The 23,094-nt window shown below is 41.3% G+C and overlaps 1 protein-coding gene across 1 annotated transcript; it reads right to left on the minus strand.

Moving 5' to 3' along the window:
• Positions 1-18,095: 18,095 nt before the first annotated feature.
• LOC118487124 lies at positions 18,096-20,179 on the minus strand. Its single transcript, XM_035983661.1, has 4 exons — positions 19,366-20,179; positions 19,054-19,197; positions 18,756-18,972; positions 18,096-18,675 (listed from the first exon to the last, which is right to left on the minus strand). Exons 1-3 carry the CDS (start codon positions 19,550-19,552, stop codon positions 18,788-18,790), a joined length of 516 nt encoding a protein of 171 aa, XP_035839554.1. The 5' UTR covers positions 19,553-20,179; the 3' UTR covers positions 18,096-18,675; positions 18,756-18,787.
• Positions 20,180-23,094: the final 2,915 nt, after the last annotated feature.

A 23,094-nucleotide genomic window follows, 5' to 3' on the forward strand; every position in this document is an offset into this window, starting at 1 on the left:
TATTTGGGGCAGAAGCAGTGATCCCAACAGAAATGGTAATCCCAACTGCTAGAACAAGTGCTCGTGATCCTGAAGAAAATGCTGCAACTCTAGCTCAGGATTTGGATACTATTGAGGAAATCAGGGATCTAGCCAGAATAAGGATGGCAAGCTACCAACAAAGGATGGCTGGTGCCTACAACAAGAATGTCAGGATAAGGAAGTTCCAAGTCGGAGATATGGTGTTGAGAAAAGCATTTCAAAATACCATCAATCCTGCTGACGGGAAGCTAGCACCAAAATGGGAAGGTCCCTACTTGATTGAAGCTGAAGCAGGAAAGGGGGCATACAGGTTGCTAACCATGGAAGGAAACTTGTTACCAAGAGCCTGGAATGCTGTTCACTTAAAGAAATATTTCATGTGAACATGATCCTTCCTGCATGTGATCCTTACATTGAAGTATCCTTGAAGGAATCCTGGAGATATCGGTGATCCTTACTCAGGTAATATGCTTATCCTAGAAACTATTGCATTTTCTTACTTTTTGCCTAAGGATAAGGATCATGTATCCTTCATCCTCTACTCACAAACCATTTGAGTTATGATAGTTCAGGTATCTTCAGCAAATCGTCAAAGATCTCCAAAAGCACCACAGATCCTTGGGTACAACCCCAGTTATCCTTGGGATTATCCCCAGTTTCCGCCAGCAGCGCACGATGATCCTGATATAGTTCATGTCTTTGGGATCAGTACCCATTTTCGGGGCTGGCGACCTCATCGTACTGGCTATACTTGGGATCCTACGTATAATGGTGGACGCACCATACATCCGTTCCTAAGGTTTCTAACGTTTTCACGTTAGCTAAGGTTTTGACATTTTCATGTCACTAAAGTTTGGATAGTTGCCAGAAAGGGCCATACTCCAGTTTACATACGATCCTTTGGGCTTGTCCCCAGTTATCCTATGGGCTTGTCCCCAGTGATCCTCCGGGATCATCCCCAGTTATCCTATGGGCTTGTCCCCAGTGATCCTCCGGGATCATCCCCAGTTATCCTATGGGCTTGTCCCCAGTGATCCTCTGGGATCATTCTCAGTTATACTTTGGGCATGTCCCCAGTTACTAATTTATCTTTTACATTGGCCTAGTCCCAAGTTATATCTCACTTTTCAGGTTTTGGAAATCTAAACACATAAGGATCCTAGATCCTCATTAATTATCAAAGTCCTATCTATGTTTGTCTTGATTGAAGGTTAGGATCCTAACGTGGGTCCTCAGGTATGATCCTTGACTATTTTTTATTATACTCTTTATCCTAACCAACCCTTACACTTTGACAACCGAACCTATAATCCTTGAACTAAAAATTCTTTGAATGTGAGGATATTTGATCTAGGATCATATCCTAAGTTTATTAAACACTTTTTCAACTCTTATTATTTCGAAACAAATAGAGCAATTGAGAAATAAGAGGATTATTGAAGGATAACAACACAAGATAAGCCAGAAAGATTAAAGTTATATTATTAAACCAAAGGATCATTAACCCTTTCAAAAAAGTTGTCAAAATTGCCAACCCGCATTTCTACCAGCAAAACGTGGCCCGTCCACATGGGTTGGCAAAGGGTGTCCATTGTCTATGCGGTCTTAGCATTTTTGCAGGAAAGTAGAAGCGGCAGGATCACAAAGGCTTCATCCCCCAAACAGAGGATCCCTCCACCTTTTGTAATCCTACCTATTGTTCAAAGGATCCAGGATCCTCAACCCTAAACTATTGTTCAAATACAGACCATCATTGTTTTAAAACATCACAACCACTAAACAAAAAAAATTGGGCTCCGGCTATGTCTAGAAGTTTCCATCATTGCCCAATCTTGCAGCTCAAACCTTCGCTGCACCATCACCACCAGCTCCACTCGCTTCACCCTGATCCTTGCCAGCATCACCACCTTCCAGCATGGGGATCTCCTCAGCCTCATCCTCGTCCTCCAGGTCTGCCAGCCTTGCCTTCCAACCTTCAACATCCCACGAGCCTTTGTCAAAGGTAGGATCCTGAGCTTCCTCGGCCATCTGAAGTTGAATCTTATACATAGCAATTGCCGCGGAGACCTTAGCATCTTGGGTGATCTCCTGCTTCTCGTTATCCATATCAATCAACCTCTGAGCAGCCTCAGCCTTCATGACCCGGAGCTCCTTCTTAAGATCTCCTATCTTGAGATCCTTAAGCACGCCCATTTGTTGAAGATCAGCAATCTGGCTCTCCTGGTCCTCAACATTGCCAAGATAAGTTTCGATCTCAGCAAGTTTCTGCAAACAAGAGAATAAAGACAAGCTCAAACTCAGGTGATCCTCAAGAAAAGCAGGATACATAAAATATGATAGGCGGATAACCTACAGGGGCAGTGATCCTTACCTCATTCACGTAATCAAGAAATTGCTGGCGAAGGAGAGGGAATCCTTGGAGTTCATCAGAAGCTTTCCTCTTTTTTCCTTTGCCCCGAATGGACGCTTTAGGAGCTGAGACTGAAGGGCTAGCAGCGGGAGCTTTCTTCTTTGAGGAAGTGACGTTGGCAAGGTCACTGATCCCAAACTTGGAGGCAGACTTAACGGACCTGGCAGACTTTCCGGCACCTACACAATTCAAAAACAAGATAAGTTCCCTTGTTAAATTAAATACTTTCACATAAAACTTATTTTCTATGAGGATACTTACTTGACATTGTGGCAGATGCAGAGGATATCTCTTGAGAATCTTGGATAATGATTTGGAAGCTTCTGACTTCAGGATTGAGCTTCTTGAAGGCTAACACTCTTTCTTTGGCAGCAGGGGTCAACTTTAAGTGAGCAACAGAGATAGCTGCAAAAAAGAAAAGACATCAGTGATCCTCATCATAAGAGACAGGACTGATAGTGATCCTTCAAGGATCCTCTACCCTACCATGAGTGGCCCATTCCTTGGGCAGATCCTTTCCATCCGGGATGGAATCCCTCTTAACAAAGAAAAATCGACGTTTCCAGTTGGTATCATTCTTGGTAACCTTGAAGATTGGATGATCCTCCCCAGCTTTCCGTTTCAACAAGTACCGGTGAGAACCAAAGGTGGTGAGATCATAAAGTTCAGCTAACTCTGACATCCCCAAATCAATCCCTTCTTGCTCGATGATCCTCTCGAAGGTATATAGAACCCTCCAGATCATCGGCATAGCTTGGATATATGAGATGCCGGCAAGAGAAAAGAAGGATTGGGTAAATGTCGGAAAAGGATATGAGTACCCGATGAGGAAAGGGGTAGCAGGAAAGGCCACCCAAGTGTCCGAAACAAAATCACTCAAAGCAGTAGGGTCAAAAGGCTTAAAAACAACATTCGCCGGGAAGCAATGGCGAATCTTGTCTATCTGGATATCGGTAAAACAGCACCTCTCCATAGGGGAATCCTTGATAATCCCCTGGCTTTTCAAGGGACTATCCTTCTTAGAGCCTTTGTGCGGTGAATTCCGAAGAAGCATGTCGAGACAAAAAACAGAAGAAAAGCAAGAGCAAAGAAGAGAAAGAAGAAAATGATACCTGATCAAAGCCTTCGGTGACGATTATAAAGGGAGATACTTCGAATTTAAATACAAAGTGATCCTAACCCTATCTCCTATTTATAATGATGATTCGCAGGGATTGTCACATCGGTGACGTAAATATCATAACGGCTAGTCCATGTGCAACGGCTAGTAAATCGGAATCGTCCGTTAGAGATAAGCTCAAAACAAAATATAACTCATCCATTTACATTTAACTCCTTATATTTTGGGGGCAATTGTTAGGGCTGGATTTTTACTATGAATGATCCTTATACGTGATCCTAACCAGTGATCCTTATTTCTTTGGCAGGCAGTGATCCTCAGCCGGACCTCAGGATCAGGATCACGGGACATTGAGGTGATCCTTATACTAACGGTCATTTTCGATTACTACAATATTATTTTGCAGGAATATCTAGCAGGATATGCCCTACATATCATGATCCAGGGACGCGCTTTTACAAATATGGCAAGAGCTGAATTGAAGATGAACGTTGTGCCGGATATGGAAACATGGCTTGATCTAAGGGCAGCAATTTAGGCTAGATTATCTTTATTTCTAAAGGGGTAATGAGCTGATTAGTGGTCTATCTACCTAAAATAAGTTACCTACACATGTATAAATACCCATCTTCCTCATTCGGAAGAACACACACAACATACGACACAACTCTCAACACTTAGACACTCAGTGATCCTTGTACTCAGCTCATTATCATCCGAAGTTGTAACTACATTTTTATTATATTGAAGTTGGTGATCGGTAGTTGCCATCACCCGAGGTTTTTTATGCCGGAGATCATACATTGATCAAGGGCTTTTTCCTCGTATAAATCATTGTGTCTTTGCATCTTTATCACAGAAGTGATCCTTTACTTTCATAGCTAACCAAGCATCATACCCCATTTACATAAAGTTTGGTTACATTATCCTTGTGTGATTTTTGACCAAAACAGGATATAACTTCTTTTTCTCTGACTTGAGCAAAAGCTTCAGCTTCTATCCACTTAGAGAAGTAGTCAGTCATGGCAAGCATAAATACTTTTCCACCAGGTGCTTTAGGGAGCTTGCCAACTATATCCATCCCCCATCTCATGAATGGCCAAGAGGATGGTATAGGGTGTAGCAGTTCAGCTGGTTGATGAAGGATATTGCTGTGTCTTTGACAAGGATCACATTTCCTAGCATATTCTACAGCATCCCTTTTCATGGTTGGCCAGTAGTATCCTGTTCTAAGGATCCTTGAGAACAATGCCCTGCCCCCAGTGTGGTTTCCACAATCTCCTTCATGGAAGTCTCTCAATACTTCTTCAATTTCAGGATCCTCGATACATCTTAAATATGGTCCTGCAAGAGATCGTTTATACAATACATTATTTAAGATTGTGAATTGAGATACCTTAATCCTGAAAGCTCTAGGATTTTCTCCCATCGGAATCTCCCCGTATTGCAAGTATCTTATGATTGGTGGGATCCATGATCCTGAATAAGATTGAGCTTCTTCACTAGGGATTACTGCAGTATCCTCTTCTATTTCCATGGCCACCTGATTTTCAATAGCAGGAGCCAGGATATGGATGATAGGGATACTTATGTCTTCTGGAATTTTTAAGGATGATCCTAAGTTGGCCAATGCATCAGCTTCCGTGTTATCCTCCCTTGGTACCTGTGTTAAGCTGAAAGAAACAAAAGAGAGTGCCAATTCTTTGACTATCTCTAAATATTTGGTTAGTTTTTCACCTTTAACAGCATAGGATCCATTAAAGTGATTGGTGATCAATAATGAGTCTACATATACTTTAAGATATTTTACCCCCATATCCTTAGCAATTTGCAAGCCAGCAATTAAGGCTTCATATTCAGCCTCATTGTTAGTTGCTTGGAACTCACAGACTATGGAGTGGGGTATTATGTCCCCCTGTGGCGATTTTAGTAGTATCCCGAGCCCTGTGCCCTTGACATTTGAGGATCCATCAGTGTGTAGTATCCAAGGATCCTTGGTCTCATCCAGCTGTTGGACCTCCAATTCTGCTTCTTTTTGTAGATCACTACTGAAATCAGCCACAAAGTCAGCTAGTGCTTGGGATTTAATGGCTGTTCTTGGCTCATATCTTATATCATGGGCACTAAGCTTTACTGCCCACTTAGCCATTCTTCCTGACATCTCTGGTTTCCTGAGGACATTCTTAATTGGAAAGTTAGTTCTAACAACAATAGTATGGGTTTCAAAATAATGCCTTAGCTTAGTTGATGCCATGATTAATGCAAGAATGAGTTTTTCGAGGTGTGAGTACCTGGATTCGGCATCAAGTAAACTCTTACTTACATAGTAGATAGGATATTGTGTACCTTCGTGATCCTTAACAAGGACAGCACTTACAGCGGTTGAGGATACCGCCAAATATAAGGATAACACATCTTCTTTTTCGGGCTTTGATAATGCTGGTGCTGAGGACATATATTCTTTAAGGGCTTGTAAAGCATTCTCATGTTTCTCAGTCCATTCAAACTTTTTGTTCTTCCTTAGGATATCGTAAAATTCTTTACATTTTTCTGAGGATTTTGATATGAACCTGTTCAGAGCTGCTATCCTGCCTGTTAGCCTTTGCACATCCTTAGCATTGGCAGGGGACTTGATGTTTACTAGTGCTTTAATTTGCTCCAGACTTGCCTCAATGCCCCTCTGAGTTACCATATATACTAGGAATTTACCTGCCTTAACACCAAAGTGGCACTTTGAAGGATTAAGCTTCATGTTATAATTATCAAGGATATCAAATGCTTCCTCCAAATCCCTTAGGTGATCCTCAGCTTTCTTTGATTTGACTACCATATCATCTATGTATACTTCCATAGTTTGTCCAATTTGATCTTTGAACATCATATTCACCAGCCTTTGATATGTTGCACCTGCATTTCTTAATCCAAAAGGCATGGCAATATAACAATACAAACCTGTTGGGGTCATAAAGGCTGTATCCTCTTGGTCAGATGGTTCCATCTGAATTTGTTGGAATCCAGATGATGCATCCATAAAGGTTAACAGTTCATGCCCCGCTGTTGCATCCACCATGGAGTCAATGTGGGGTAATGGGAAAGGATCCTTGGGACATGCCTTATTTAAATCAGTGAAATCGACACATACCCTCCACTTTCCGTTTTTCTTTTGGACAACGACCACATTGGCTAACCATTTTGGATACTTTACCTCTCTGATCATACCTGCTCGAAGTAGTCTCTCTACTTCTTCTTGGATAATGGCATTCCTTTCCGGTGCAAACTTCCTCCTTTTTTGATGGATTGGTTTGATAGACCTGTCAATGCCAAGTTTGTGAGTAATAATATCCTTAGATATACCTGTCATATCTTCATCTTTCCAAGCAAAGGTAGATTTTCTTCTTTTGAGGAAGGATATTAAGTCTTCTTTCATCTTGCCAAGGATCCCTGATCCGATATAGATTTTTGATTCAGGATCACTAGGATCCAAGAGGATTTCGTCCACATCTTGTTCCCTTGCCTCCAAGACATTCCTCGGAGGATACTGTAATTGCTATTGCTCCCTTGGCTTCGAGGTTGGCTTCATGGATGAGGTATAACAATCCTTAGCCTCCTGCTTATCACTGTCGATCTTGATTATTCCCCATGGGCTAGGGAGCTTCACACATTGATGGTAGGTGGATGGGACTGCTTTCATATCATGTATCCAGGGCCTGCCAAGGATAACATTGCAACAAGATAAACAGTCAATAACACAAAATTTTTGATAATTATGTAATCCTTCCACGTAGATTGGGAGTTTGATGTCCCCCAGAGTTTTCTTCGTTTCTCCACTGAATCCTACAAGCACGGAGGATCTTGGTGTGATGTCTGATTCTGGAATACCCATTTTCTTCAGAACATCAAGCTGGATAATGTTCACTGAGCTTCCTCCATCGATAAGGATCCTGCGGACAAAATGGTTAGAGATAAAGAGAGTAATAACCAAACTATCATGATGAGGATCCTGAATGTTAATGCGATCCTCCTCATCAAACGTTATCATCTTCCCCTCTGAGACACTTGATGTCCTAATAGGTCTTTCTCCATTATCCATTTTTGACTCCTTTGCATGCCTTTTGGCCGCCGAGAAGGATGTACCACAGATGTCTGATCCTCCGGAAATAAAGTTGATCACTTATGCATTTGCCGGAGGTGCTGGAGCCTTTTCAGGGATCCTTTCAGGATCCTGAGTTTTTTGCTTTTTTCTTCCCAACAATTCTTTTAGGTGCCCCTTGCTTAACATATATCCAATCTCTTTTCTTAAAGCTATGCATTCTTCAGTTAGATGCCCGAAATCCTCATGGTATGCACACCATTTTGACTTGTCTTTAGTCCCGGATGGTTTATCGTTCTTTCTGGGCCACCTAGCTTTTTCACCTAGATTCTGCATTGCAAGGATTAGTTCATGATTATCAACGGAAAAACAATATTCTGAGATTGGAGGATAATCTTCATCATCCTCTTCTTGGTCAACAGCATGCACATTCTGGTTCTCATTTCTATGGTAGGATTTGAATTTGTTGTTCTTGAAGGAGGATCCTTGCTTCTCCTGTTTTGAGGATCCTACTTGTCTCTCCTGGATCCTCTTGTCATCCTCTAGCCGGATGAACCTGAGTGCCCGAGTTCTTTCTTCATCTAGGTTCCTGCATGGTGTCATAACAAGATCATCATAGAATAATGAATCCTTAAGCAGTCCCATTTTGAAGGCTTCAACAGCCGTAGCCATATCCAAGTTGGGAATGTCCAAGGATTCTTTACTAAATTTAGTTATGTAATCCCTTAATGATTCATTATGACTTTGAGTTACTCTATATAAATCACTGGTTAATCTTTCAAATTTTCTACTACAAGAGAATTGGTTATTGAATAAATTAACTAAATTAGCAAATGAAGTAATAGAGTAAGGGGGAAGACTTAGCAGCCACTTAAGAGCTGATCCAGTAAGAGTGGATCCAAATCCTTTACATAGGCATGCTTCCTTCAACTTTTCTGGGATAGGATTGATCTCCATCCTCTCCCTGTATTGTGCTATGTGCTCCTCTGGATCCGTTGTACCATCATACAGCTTCATAGTAGGGATATGGAACCTTTTGGGTACCTCTGCATCACAAATTGGTGGTGCAAAGCGAGATACCTTGTGGCTTCCATCTGCAATCTCTAGGATAGGCTTGACTACCCCTGGAACACTTGAGATCATATCTTTTAGCTTCTGCAATTCTCTGGCCATAGCATGATTGACACCTGTATCCTGCATGAATCCATGGTTAGTAGTAGGATGATTATTTAAAGTGTTACCTCCCATCGAGTTCAAGTTAGTGAATCCATATTGCTGGGATTCGGGGATAACGGAGGGACCAGTGGAAGCAATGGTCTGCATTGGAATGAAGTCCCCTTGATGGACATCTAGACTTCCTGTTTGCAAACTTTTTAGGGATCCTGGCATCTGGAAGGATCCTGGTATTTGGAAGGATCCTGGTATCTGGGATGATCCTGGAACGAAGGAGGATCCTTGAACCTGGGATGATCCTGGAATAAAGTAGGATCCTTGAAACTGCTGTGCTCCCGGATAGGCTCCCGAATTCATGAAGGATCCCATATGCTGGGGATAGGATCCCGCCGGCTGAAAGTGTGAGCCTGATGCCTGAGTCATTGCTGTCGATCCGAGGTGCAATCCTCTTGATTCTCCCATAATTTGCACGTCTGGAATTCCTGATGGCTGAGAAGTAATCATTGGAGTATCAAAGCTCAAGGATTTGGGCACCAGTGGGGAATGATCCTCTGCCGTTTTCTTTTGTCTTTTGAGATCTCCAATTTCCCTGAGGATCCTTTCATTAGTTTCATCCTGCCGCTGCATACGATCCTTCATCTGCAAAATCAAAGTAAATACATCACTAGTACTGGGAATATAAGAATTCATAGCAGAAGGAGATGGAGTTTTAGAATTAGTAGGAGTTTGTCTCTTCTCAGCATTCTTCTGGGATCCTGCCGGTGGTGGAGGCAGAATGTTCTGGGACGAGGTGACTACAGACATTGCCGTGGACATGTTTTTCAATGATGAAGCCATGTAATTCTTTGAAATGATTTCGAACAAAAGGTTTTCTTATGAATGAAGCACCAATTGCCCCACGGTGGGCGCCAAACTGTTTTGGTCAAAAATCACACAAGGATAATGTAACCAAACTTTATGTAAACGGGGTATGATGCTTGGTTAATTATAAAAGTAAAAGATCACTTTTATGAGAAATATGCAAAGACACAATGATTTATACGAGGAAAAAGCCCTTGATCAATGTATGATCTCCGGCATAAAAAACCTCGGGTGACGGCAACTACCGATCACCAACTTCAATATAAGAAAAATATAGTTACAACTTTGGATGATAATGAGCTGAGTACAAGGATCACTATAGTTTCGAGTGTCTAAGCGTGAGAGAATTGTTTTGTGTGTCGTCGTGTGTTCTTCCAAATGAGGAAGAGTGGTATTTATACAAGTGTAGGTGACCTATTTTAGGTAAAAAGACTAATAATCAGCTCATTACCCCTTTAGAAACAAAAACAATCTAGCCTAAATTGCCGCCCTTAAATCAAGCTAAGTTCCCATATCCTTTGCAACGTCTATCTCTGATTTAGCTCATGCTATAATTGTGAAGACGCGTCCCTTGATTATGATGCTAAGAGCGTATCCTGCTAGATGTTCCTGCAAAATATCATTGTATTAAACGAAGGTAACTGTTAGCATGAGGATCCTGTAATGGTCCATGATCCTGATCCTGAAGTCCTCCTGAGGATCACTGTCTGCCAAAGAAACAAGGATCACTGGTTAGGATCATGTGTAAGGATCACGTATAATAAAATTCCAGCCCTAACAACAACATCCTGTCTATTATGTAAGTAAGAGTTTACTTGATGCTGAATCCAGGTATTCACACTTAGAAAAACTTATCCTTTCATTAATCATGGCATCTACTAAATTAAGACATTATTTTGAAACTCATGTCATTATTGTTAAAACTAATTTTCCAATTAAGAATGTCCTCAGGAAACCTGAGATGTCAGGAAGGATGGCTAAGTGGCAGTGAAGCTTAGTGCATATGATATAAGATATGAGCCTAGGACAGCCATCAAATCCCAAGCATTAGCAGACTTTGTGGCTGATTTCAGTAGTGATTTACAAAAGGAAGCTGAGTTAGAAGTCCAGCAGCTAGAGGAGACCAAGGATCCTTGGATACTCTATACCGATGGATCCTCAAATGTCAAAGGCACAGGGCTTGGAATACTACTAAAATCGCCACAGGGGGACATAATACCCCACTCTATAGCTTTTGAGTTCCAAACCACTAACAATGAGGCTGAGTATGAAGCCTTGATAGCTGGTTTGCAAATTGCTAAGCATATGGGGATCAGGTATCTTGAGGTACATGTAGATTCGTTGTTAATCACTAATCAATTTAATGGATCCTATGCTGTTAAAGGTGAAAAGCTAACCAAATATTGGGAGATAGTCAAAGAATTGGCACTCTCTTTTGTTTCCTTTAGTTTGACACAGGTACCCAGGGAGGAAAATACAGAAGCTGATGCATTGGCTAATCTAGGATCATCTTTGAAGATCCCGGAGGATATAAGTATCCCCATTATCCATATCCTGGCTCCCGCCATCGAGGATCATGTGGCCATGGAAATAGGAGAGGATTCTGCAATTATCCCTAGTGAGGATACTCAATCTCGTTCAGGATCATGGATCCTCCCAATCATGAGATACTTACAACACGGAGAGATTCCTACAGGAGAAAACCCTAGGGCTTTCAAAATTAAGGTATCTCAATTCACAATTTTAAATAATATGTTGTATAAGCGATCTCTTGCAGGACCATATTTAAGATGCATTAAGGATCCTGAAATCCAAGAAGTTTTAAAAGACTTCCATGAAGGAGATTGTGGAAACCACACTGGGGGCAGGGCATTATTCTCAAGGATCCTGAGGACAGGATACTATTGGCCAACTATGAAAAGAGATGCTGTGGAGTATGCTAAGAAGTGTGATCCTTGTCAGAGACACAGCAATATCATCCACCAACCAGCTAGATTTTTGCATCCTATATCCTCCTCTTGGCCATTTATGAGATGGGGTATGGATATAGTTGGTAAACTCCCTAAGGCACCTAGTGGAAAAGTATTCATGCTTGCTATGACTGATTACTTCTCCAAGTGGATAGAGGCTGAAGCTTTTGCCCAAGTCAGAGAAAAGGAAGTGATATCCTTCATTAAAAGAAATATTATAACTAGATTTGGTATTCCTTCTGAGATTATATGTGATGATGGTTCCCAATTTATTCGGGGCAGAACTACTAACTTTTGTGACAGCTGGGGGATTAAGATGATAGCATCAACACCAGTCCATCCACAAGCTAATGGTCAGCCAGAATCATCCAACAAGATCATTATCAACATTTTGAAGAAGAAGCTTAGATCTAAAAAAGGGAAATGGGCAGAAGAACTACCTTATGTGCTTTGGGCTGATAGGACAACCCCCAAGAATGCTACAGGCCAGACTCCATTCTCTTTGGTATTTGGGGCAGAATCAGTGATCCCTACAGAAATGGTGGTTCCAACTGCTAGAACAAGTATCCGTGATCCTGAGGAAAATGATGAGAACTTGGTTCAAGACCTGGATACTATTGAAGAAATCAGGGATATGGCTAGGATAAGGATGGCCAGTTATCAATAAAGAATGGCTAGTATTTACAATAAAAACGTCAGGATCAGGAAGTTTCAAATTGGTGATATGGTGTTACGGAAAGCATTTCAGAATACCACCAATCCTGCTGATGGAAAATTGGCACCAAAATGGGAAGGCCCTTACTTGATTGAAGCTGAGGAAGGAAAGGGGGCATATCGATTGCTGACTATGGAAGGTGATTTGCTGCCAAGAGCCTGGAATGCTGTCCATTTGAAGATATATTTCACGTGAGCAGGATCCTCATAGAACAGATGATCCTTACATTATGGGTATCCTTGAAGGATCCTTAAAGCACAGACGATCCTTACTTTGGTAATATCCTAATCTCAAACTATTTCATTTCCTTATTTTCTCATATAAGGATAAGGATCATGTGTCCTTTATCCATTTCTCATGTGATTCTGAGTTTTGAAAGTTTAGGTATCCTTAGCAGAATGTTGATTATCCACAGAAGCAATCAGTTCCTTGGGTTTCACCCCAGTTATTTGGGCTTGACCCCAGTTCCGCCTGTAGCGCATGATGATCCTGGTATAGTTCATGGTAGTGGGACCAGTACTCGCTTTAGGGGCTGATAATTCCATTGTACTGGCTATACCTAGGATCCTACGTATAATGGTAGATGTACCATACATCCGTTCCTAAGGTTTCTAACGTTTTCACGTTAGCTAAGGTTTTGGCATTTTCATGTCACTAAGTTTGGATAGTCACCAGTAAGGGCCATACTCCAGTTTACAAAAGATCCTTGGGCTTGTCCCCAGTTATCCTTGGGCTTGTCCCCAGTTATCCTTGGGCTTGTCCCCAGTTGCTAACTTTTATCTTATATTGGCTTAGTCCCAAGTTATGCTCTATTTCAGGCCTTTAAAGTCAAACAACTAAGGATCCTTGATCCTTACTTCTCTCTAAGGTTTGCCTTATAGTTATCCTGGTTATGGAATTAAGGGTTAGGATCCTAACTTGGATCCTCAAGTATGATCCTTAACTATTTTTATTTTGTTCATTGTTTATTTGAATAACCCTTGTAATTTGACAACTGAACTTATGATCCTTAAAATATACTACTTTTTGGGATTTTTCAACTATAGGATATTTGATCCTAGATCATATCCTAAGTATTTTCAATCTAACTTATTCAAGATTTCTTATTTAGACAAGTGTATATCAAAGAAATTGAAAATTAAAAAAGACAAACAAGGATAACAACACAAGATAAGCCAAAAAAGATTAAGGTTATTTTATTAACAAACGTTAAATCACCAAAAGTTGTCAAGGTTGCCAACCCACGTTTCTACCAGCAAAACGTGGCCCGTCCACATGGGTTGGCAATGGGTGTCTATTGTCTATGCGGTCTTAGCATGCAGGTAATTAAAAGGCGGCAGGATCACAATGGCTTCATCTCCCAAACAGAGGATCCCTCCACCATTTATAATCCTGCCTACTGTCTGAAGGATCCTGGATCCTTAAACCTAAAGCTATTGTTCAAAGTACAAACCAACAACTGTTCAACAAAAACAACCATCAAACTAAAAAAATTGGGCTCCGGCTATGTCTAGAAGTTTCCATCATCGCCCAATCACGCAGCCTAAACCTTCGCTGCATCACCACCTCCGGCTCCACTTGCTTCACCACCTTGATCCTTGCCACTGCCTCCAGCCTCAATCGTCAGGATCTCTTCAGCCTCCTCTTCATCATCCAGCTCAGCCAGCCTTGCCTTCCAGCCTCCCACATCCCTGTCAAAGTCAGGATCCTGAGCCTCCAAGGCCATTTGCAGTTTGGTCTTGTACATCGCTATGGCGGCAGAGACTTTGGCATCCTCGGTGATCTCGTGCTTCTCGTAGTCAGCATTGATCAACACCTTAGCCGTCTCGTTTTTGGCATTCTGGAGATCCTTCTAGAGATCGGCAATTTTGAGATCCTTTAGCAGTGCAACCTGTTGGAGGTCAGCAATCTTCCTATCCTGATCCTCAACGTGGCCAACATAATCCTCAATCTCAGCGAATTTCTGCAAAGAGGATAAAGGATAGTTCAAGACCAGATGATCCTCAAACAAGCAGAATATACAAGCAGGGACAGTGATCCTTACCTCATTGAAGTAGTCAAGGAATTGTTGGCGGATCAAGGGCAGACCTTGCAGATCCTCAGCTTCGGAGGCTTTTCTCTTCTTGCCTCCCCTTCCTTTGAGGGGTGCCTTGGGGATTGAAGCAGTTGGGCTGGCAGGAGTTTTCTTCTTGGAGGATCTGACATTGGCAAGATCAGTGACGCTGAACTTTGAGGCGGACTTTGAGGATTTTCCAGCACTTGCACAATCAAAACAAGATAAGTATCTTTATCCTACTTATATTTAACTGTTTATTTGAATTTTTAAACAAGATACTTACTTGACATCGTGACAGAACCTGAGGATACCTCTTGTGAATCCTGGGTGGTTGTCTTGAATGATCTGATTTCAGGATTAAGTCTTCTAAAGGCAGCAAGCCTCTCTTTGGCAGCAGGAGACAGTCTGAGGTGTGAGACGGTAATAGCTGCATAACAAAGAATAAAAGGGTGTTAGTGATTCTCAAACAAAAGGAGACTGTTTGGTGATCCTTCTCAGGATCCTCTATCATACCATGGGTGGCCCATTTTCTTGGTAGATCTTTTCCATTGGGGATGGTATCTCTTCTGACAAAAAAGAAACACCGTTTCCAATTAGTTTCGTTCTTGGTGGCCTTGAAGATTGGGTGTTCTTCACCAGGCTTTCGTTTGAACAAGTACCAGTGGGAACCAAAGGTAGTGAGATCATACATCTCGCCCAGCTCTGACATTCCTAGGTCTATCCCCTCCTGCTCAATGATCCTTTCAAGGGTATACAAAACCCTCCAGGTCATTGGCATGGCTTGGATATACGAGATGCCAGTTAGGGAGAAGAAGGATTGGGTAAAGGTCGGGAAAGGATAGGTGTATCCTATGGTGAACGGAGTAACAGAGAAGGCAACCCATGATTCAGAGACGGGATCGCTCAGGGTAGTGGGATCGAAGGATTTAAATACGGTGTCTGCAGGAAAGCAATATCGGATCCTATCGATCTGAGGATCGGTGAAACAGCAGCGTTCCTTTGCGGAATCTGTAATGATTCCTTGACTTTTGAAAGGGCTGTCTTTCTGGTGATCCTTAGCAGGAGAGTTCCGGAGCATCATTGTCAACGAGATGATGGGAAAAGAAATAAAACAGAGTAAGAGAAGGAAGAAGATGAAGGGAGAATACTTGTTTGATCTTCGGATGAGATTATAAAGGGAGTATCTCTGAAATTTAAATGCTAATTGATCCTATATCTATCTCCTATTTATAATCATGATCGTGCAGGGTTGTCACTTCTGTGACATCAGAATTGCAACGGATAGTTCGATTACAACGGCTATATATCCGTTAGTTAGTTGCGGATAAGATCAGTAAAATATAACTCGCTCATTTTACAAATTACTCCTTATATTTTGGGGGCAATTGTTAGGGGAGGATTTTCTAATAGCCCGTGATCCTCACTTGTTATCCTATTAGTGATCCTTACTTCTGTGACAGATAGTGATCCTCAGAAGTGTTTCAGGATCATGATCATGGATCACCCTAAGGATCCTTATACTAACGATTGTTCTCTTTGAATTTCGTATTGTTTTGCAGGAGTAACAAGTTGGACCTGGTCTTGGCAACGTTACTAAGGAATATTCCACGGCTATTTCGCACACGTTTGACTGGAAATGGACGTTGTGGAGAACGTGGGAGCACGGCACGAATTTCGGATAGTTTGTTATGTGGCATCCCACATCGGTTGTGAAGGGGAACAAAGGCTTTCTTATAAGGGGCTGGATACCTTCACCATCATGACGCGTTTTGAAAACCGTGAGGGGCGGACGCCGGGGGCATGCCGGCCGCCAAAGCGGACAATATCATGGTGCGGTTACGCTAGGCTGTTACAGATGGTATCAGAGCCAGGGCCGGACCGGTGGTGCCAGGTCCTGCGAGGACGCTGGACCCCTTAAGGCGGGTGGATTGTGGCATCCCACATCGGTTGTGAAGGGGAACAAAGGCTTTCTTATAAGGGGCTGGATACCTTCACCATCATGACGCGTTTTGAAAACCGTGAGGGGCGGACGCCGGGGGCGTGCTGGCCGCCAAAGCGGACAATATCATGGTGCGGTTACGCTGGGCTGTTACATGTTAGGCTAGTTAGCTTCTATTTTTAAAGGGGTAACGAGCTAGCTTTTAGAACACTTGGTTAATTTTGGCTACACACACTCGTACAACTGCCCTCTCAAGCATACAACAAAACACTTAACAGTTTTCACACATTCTTGCACGTTACACCATAGTGATCCTTGTACCTAGCTCGTTACTATCCGAACTTGTAAACATTCGTTGGTTAATTTGAACTTGGTGATCGGTAGTTTCCATCACCCGAGGTTTTTTATACTGGAGATCATTCATTGATCAAGGGCTTTTTCCTCGTATGAATCTTTGTGTCAATTGTGCAAATTACATCTAAGTGATCCTTATCATTGTTCCTCATTTCAAGCATCATACCCCGTAACAAAGAGTTTGGTTGCATTATCCTCATCAGATTTTTGACCAAAACACTAGCCATAGCATGATTGATACCTGTATCCTGCATAAGGCCATGGTTAGTGGTATAAGAATTATTGAAAGTGTTACCTCCCATTAGGTTCAAATTAGGAACACCGGATGTGAATCCATGTTGTTGAAGGACCGGTAGAAGCAATGGTCTGGATTGGAATGAAATCTCCCTGATGGATATCTGAATTCCCTGATTGAAAACTCCTTAAGGATCCCGGAATCTAGAAGGATCCATGAAACTGAGAGGATCTTTGAACATGGGAGGATCTGTGGACCTGAGAGGATCCTTGAAGCTGAGAGGATCCTTGAACTTGTGAGGATCATTGAACCTGCGAGGATCCTTGAACCTGCGAGGATCCTTGAAACGGCCAGAACCCTTGAATCTGCTGCGCTCCCGAGTATCCTCCTGAGCTAGCGAAGGATCCTATATGCTGAGAGAGAGATCCTGCTGGTTGGAAGTATGATCCTGAGGCCTGAGTCATTGCTGATGATCCGTAGTGCACTCCTCTTGGTCCTCCCACATATTGAACGTCTGGAACCACTGAAGGCTGAGAAGTCATGACCGGTGTATTGAAATTCAAAGATCTGGGCATCAACGGGGAATGATCCTCTGCCGATCTCTTCTGTTTCTTGATGTCTCCAATTTCTCTAAGAATCCTCTCATTGGTCTTATCCTGCTGCTGTATATGCTCCTTCATCTGCAAAAATAGAGTAAACAAGTCACTAGTAGTAGGAGTATAAGAAGCAGAAAAGTTGGAGGTTTTGAGAAAATGGGAGTTGGTTTCTTCTCGGCATTTTTCTGAGATTCGGAAGGTGGTGGAGGCAAAGTTGGAATGCCCTGGGATGAATTGATTGCAGCCATTGCACTGGAAGTGTTCTTTGATGATGAAGCCATATGCTTGAATGCAATGAACCAAAATGATCACAAAAACAAGAATCTCTTGGGAATGAAGCACCAATTGCCCCACGGTGAGAAACTGTTTTGGTCAAAAATCAAGCTATGACAATGTAACCAAACTTTCTATTGTGAGGTATGATGCTTGAATTGATGAACAACAATAAGGATCATCGGAAATGAAATGAACAAGTGACACAAAGATTTATACGAGGAAAAAGCCCTTGATCAATGAATGATCTCCGGCATAAAAAACCTCAGGTGATGGAAACTACCAATCACCAACTCAAATTAAACAATGAATGTATTACAACTTTGGATGATAGCGAGCTAAGTACAAGGATCACTATAGTGTATTGTGTAAAAATGTGTGTAATCCCCAGGTGAATTGCCAAGAGCTGGTGAGAGCAGTTGTACGAGTGTGTGTAGCCAAAATTAGCCAAAAGTGTTTTCTAATTAGCTCGCTACCCCTTTAAAAATGGAAAATATCTACACTAACTAACATTCCGCAAATGGTGCAAGTCCCCCACGACTCCATAACGTCCACTTTTAGTTGAGCACGTGCGGAATAAACATGGAAGATGCTCCAGGAATGTCGCTAAGACCAGGTCCAAGCTGGTACTCCTGCAAAACAATACCACATTCAATGTAGACAATCGTTAGTAAAGGATCCTTAAGATGATCCATGATCCTGATCCTGTAGCACTTCTGAGGATCACTAACTGAAACAGAAGTGAGGATCACCAAACCCAACAGTAATTAAGGATCACAGGTCATTAAGAAATCCTCCCCTAACACTTCTGCTCAGCCTCTTCAACGTACGCGTCAAAGAGCATCTGGATCTTGGCGAATTTCTACAAAAAAGAAAAGGTGAAGTTCAGGATCATTGATCCTCAAGTGGGCAGGATAATCAAGCAAAATCGGTGATCCTTACATTGGAGAAATACTCCTCAAACTGGTGGCGGATTAGAGGCAATCCTTCCAGGTTGTCAGCTTCGGTGGCCTTCCTCTTCTTTCCCCCCTGGAGGTGACAGGTTTAGGGATTATAGCGTTGGGGCTAGCAGCAGCTTTCTTCTTTGCAGACCGAGGACCCACATTGCTAAGATCACTGACACGGAAGCGAGAGGCTGACTTTGAGGATTTTCCAGCACCTACCAATCCAAAACAACAGATAAGTATTCTTATTTTATTTTCATTTAAACATTTAATTATATACAAACATGGATACTTACTTGACATTGTGACTGAGCCTGAGGATACTTCTTGAGAATCCTTGGTGTTTGCTTGAAATGATCTTGCTGCAAGATCAAGATTCCAGAAAGCAGTGATCCTCTCTTCTGTTGCAGGCGATGTAATGATATGGGAAACAGAGATAGCTGCAAAATAGAAACGAAAGAATCTGTTATCCTCACAGGGACAAGAACAGGGTTATCCTATGATCCTTCTATAAGGATCCTCTATCCTACCATGAGTGGCCCATTTTTTGGGGAGATCCTTCCCATTAGGGATGGAATCCCTCCTAACGAAGAAGAATCGTTTCTTACATTTGGTGTCATTCTTGGTGGTCTTGAGGATTGGGTGTGCATCACCGGGTTTATGTTTGAACAGGTAGCGGTGAAATCCATGGCTCATAAGATTGTACAGTTCAGCGAATTCCAACATCCCCAGCTCAATGTCTTCCTGCTCAATAATCCTTTCAAGGGCATATAAAACCCTCCACATTGTTGCCATGGCCTGGATATAGGATATGCCGGTAAGGGAGAAGAAAGACTAGGTGAGAATTGGGAAAGGATATGAGTATCATATCAGAAATGGGGTAGCCGGAAAAGCGACCCAAGTTTCAGAAACGAAGTCACTCAGGGAGGTAGGATCAAAACGTTTAAAAAACAGAGTCTGCCGGAAAGCAGTGACGAATCCGGTCTATCTCCGGATCAGTAAAGCAGCAACGTTCTTACGGAGAATCCTTGATAATCCCTTGGCTCTTTAGGGGACTATCTTTTTGGTGATCCTTAGCCGGTGAGGATCTTAAAGTCATCTTGGCCATGGGTGATGTAAAGAAAGAAGGAACAGAGTAAGAAGATGAAGAGAAAAGGGAGAGAGAAGTACCTGGTTGATCTTCGGATGAGGATTTAAAGGGTGTAACGCTCGAATTTAAATGCTTCCTAACCCTTATCTCTAACTCGAATTTATAATGATAATTTTGCAGGGCTGTCACTTCAGTGACGTAAGATCAGCAATGGCTAGTTTAATCTGAAAGGCTATATATCCGTTAGTTAGTTGCAGATAAGATCAAGAAAATATAACTCGCTAATTTACACATTACTCCTTATATTTTGGGGGCAATTGTTAGGGGAGGATTTTCCAATCCTAAGGATCATGGATCCTCAAGTACTGTCGGGGTCAGGGATCCTCAATTCTGTTTGAATTAGCTATCCTCAGGGAGTGTTGCAGGATCAGGATCCAGGATCCTCGTTGTTATCCTTGTACTAACGGTTGTCTACCTTGTTTGTAAGCTTATTTTGCTGGAGTATGTTCATGAACCAAGCCTTTCCGATATTCGTGAAGCATATTCCCTTAATATTCGACACGTGACAGGTCTTAGTGAACGTTATGGAGATCATAGGAAGCTTCCACAATTAGCGGATAGTTAGTTATTTGGTTATTTTCTAATTTTAAAAGGGGATGACAAGCTTGAGTTAGAACACTTGGCTAATTTTAGCAACCACACACTCTTAAACAGCTCTCGGCAGTTTACTTAGCAATTTCATACACTCTTTACACTTTCGCACACTAGTGATCCTTGTAACAAGCTTGTTATCATCCCGAGTTGTAACATCTTTTTGTTTAATCGTAGTTGGTGATCAGTAGTTTCCATCACCCGAGGTTTTTTATGCCGGAGATCATCTCTTGATCAAGGGCTTTTTTCCTCGTATAAATCCTTGTGTCACCTCTTTATTTGATTTGCAAGTTGTTCATACAATTGTTCATAGATTCAAGCATCATACCTCACAACAAAAGATTTGGTTGTATTATACTCGCTTGATTTTTGACCCAAACATAAAGTACATCTAATATACTATCTATTTAACGATTTTGGAACTGAAATATATTTTAATATATTACTTATTCGACTTTCTTAAAACCAAAGTATATTTATATATATACACTATAAACCTTTTTATCAAAATATTGTTTTATAAACAATATACTTTATACAAATTCATTTTATTTAGTTATTTAATTACCTATGTATTATTATTTTATATCATCTGATTTCTAATAAATTTTAGTATGATTTTTAAAAGAAAACCTTTTTATGGTTCATGACTATTTTTGATTAAAAACATTTTCTTTAAACTTATAAGTCATGAATCCTAATTATAATAAAACCTATGTATGTCACAGACATTTTTATGCTGACGTACCTTTTTTACACATGTTTCAGGTGCTGTTATGTGATGATTTTGTTGATGCATGCTATACATAGGATGAACTCGTGCCTTAGCGACTTTAAAACTTGAAAGATAATAGTTGTATTTATCTGATTTGTAATAAAACAATGAGTTCAATAATTCGATAAAACGAAATTATTTATTCCATGGTTGTGAAACAATAATTCTGTTACAACACTCCCCGACGTTTCCGCCACGTTTTGTTGTTTTACGTGGTGTGACAGAAAAATTGGTATCAGAGCCAATGGTTATGGGGAATAAGGTTATTAGTAATTCTTTGACCTAGACTATAACCTTCCTAGGACCCTAACACAAGTTATCTTGTGTTTAGTTTTAAATATAATACAGTCACTTATCCTTAGGTGACAACCACAATAAGAAGACAAAATTTCAATCCTGCTTTGAAAACTAATCATCTGTTCTAGGATGATTGATTATAAGGTTTTGAACCCTCTATGTTTTCAAAATCTCATCAAAGTTTGGGTCTCATAATGTGAACACGTGCAATCTGGAAGGGTGGATGCCTGTACTCTGAGCTTTCTGTCTAAGGCTAGAGTGTTCGTACAAATCCGTAGTAACGGACCAGTCACTCTTACCTGGGAACTCTTGAGGTGAGTGTCCACTTATAGGCGAGCATGTCTTCGCGATACATTATATTGACTCATTTACTTTGATTAGTCACCGTCTAATTTGTTTGCCTTAGGTAACAAACAAATGGTCGCAATTTTTATGCACTGTCATTTTGTTTTCATTTCACTTGTTTCCTCCCATATCTTTCATTATATTCATGATGCCTCTTCATCGCAACAACAATGTCCGAACTAAGTGCTGCAATTGCCCAACAATTAGACGTCGTACTCTAGAAGACTGTTGATTTGGCTATCACCATGACTCGCCTCAGGGATAAAGCCTACAAGGGAACTGCTCCTTGGTGCAATCAATGCAACCGTCATCATCCGAATCAGATACCCTGTTTCAAATGTACCCATGATGGATGATGGGGACATTTGGTTAACATGTGCCGCTTTGCAATCCAAAGCAAAGCTGTTGTAAATCATGCTACTGTTCAACCTCCTGCAAGGAAACCTTATGCTGGTACTACACCGATGTGTAAAAAAATGTAATGTACCACACCAAGCTTACCTGCAATATCGTCTGTGTGCATCATGTGGAGACTCGGTCACCTGGCAAATGATTGCCAATTCAACCCAAGCCAAGGTGGTCCAAACCAACCCCAAGTCAACCATGCTCATATGATCGACTTAACATACATAGTACCCAACCTTTAAATTCTGCTTCATATGTCGCCTTGGCATATCTAGCGCCTCAACCTTATGAACTTTCTACCTTGTGTATCGATTTAAGCACGCCTAGTGCAAGGTGTCGAAACACCTCTCGTTACACAAATTCCAAAATCCATGTAGGATCTTCTTATCTTCACAATTAGATCTTTGTGGATGATTATCATTCAAATCGTAGCCCTAAATTCAATTATTTGTATGCCTTAATACGTATATTACGATTCAATAAGGACAAAGCCGAATTCCTATTAAGATCTTTCTATCTCCATAGTTAGATTCTTGAAGATGTTTAAAGTGCCAAAAGAAATCCACGGATTGGGTTCCTGGCATGCTTTAAATACCCGTGTCCAAAGATAACAAATTAATGATCAAGTTAAACAATTATGTGATTATATGTGCTTATGTGATTCCTTTTATGTCTTGTGTTTTTGTGTAATCTGAATTTTCATTATCCAAATCCTCATAGAATCTTCCATATTTCCATATGAGGGATTCATAGTAGGATATCCAAAGGTACTAT

The sequence above is a fragment of the Helianthus annuus genome, chromosome 2, assembly GCF_002127325.2.
Source record: "Helianthus annuus cultivar XRQ/B chromosome 2, HanXRQr2.0-SUNRISE, whole genome shotgun sequence".
Classification (NCBI taxonomy): Eukaryota; Viridiplantae; Streptophyta; class Magnoliopsida; order Asterales; family Asteraceae; genus Helianthus; species Helianthus annuus.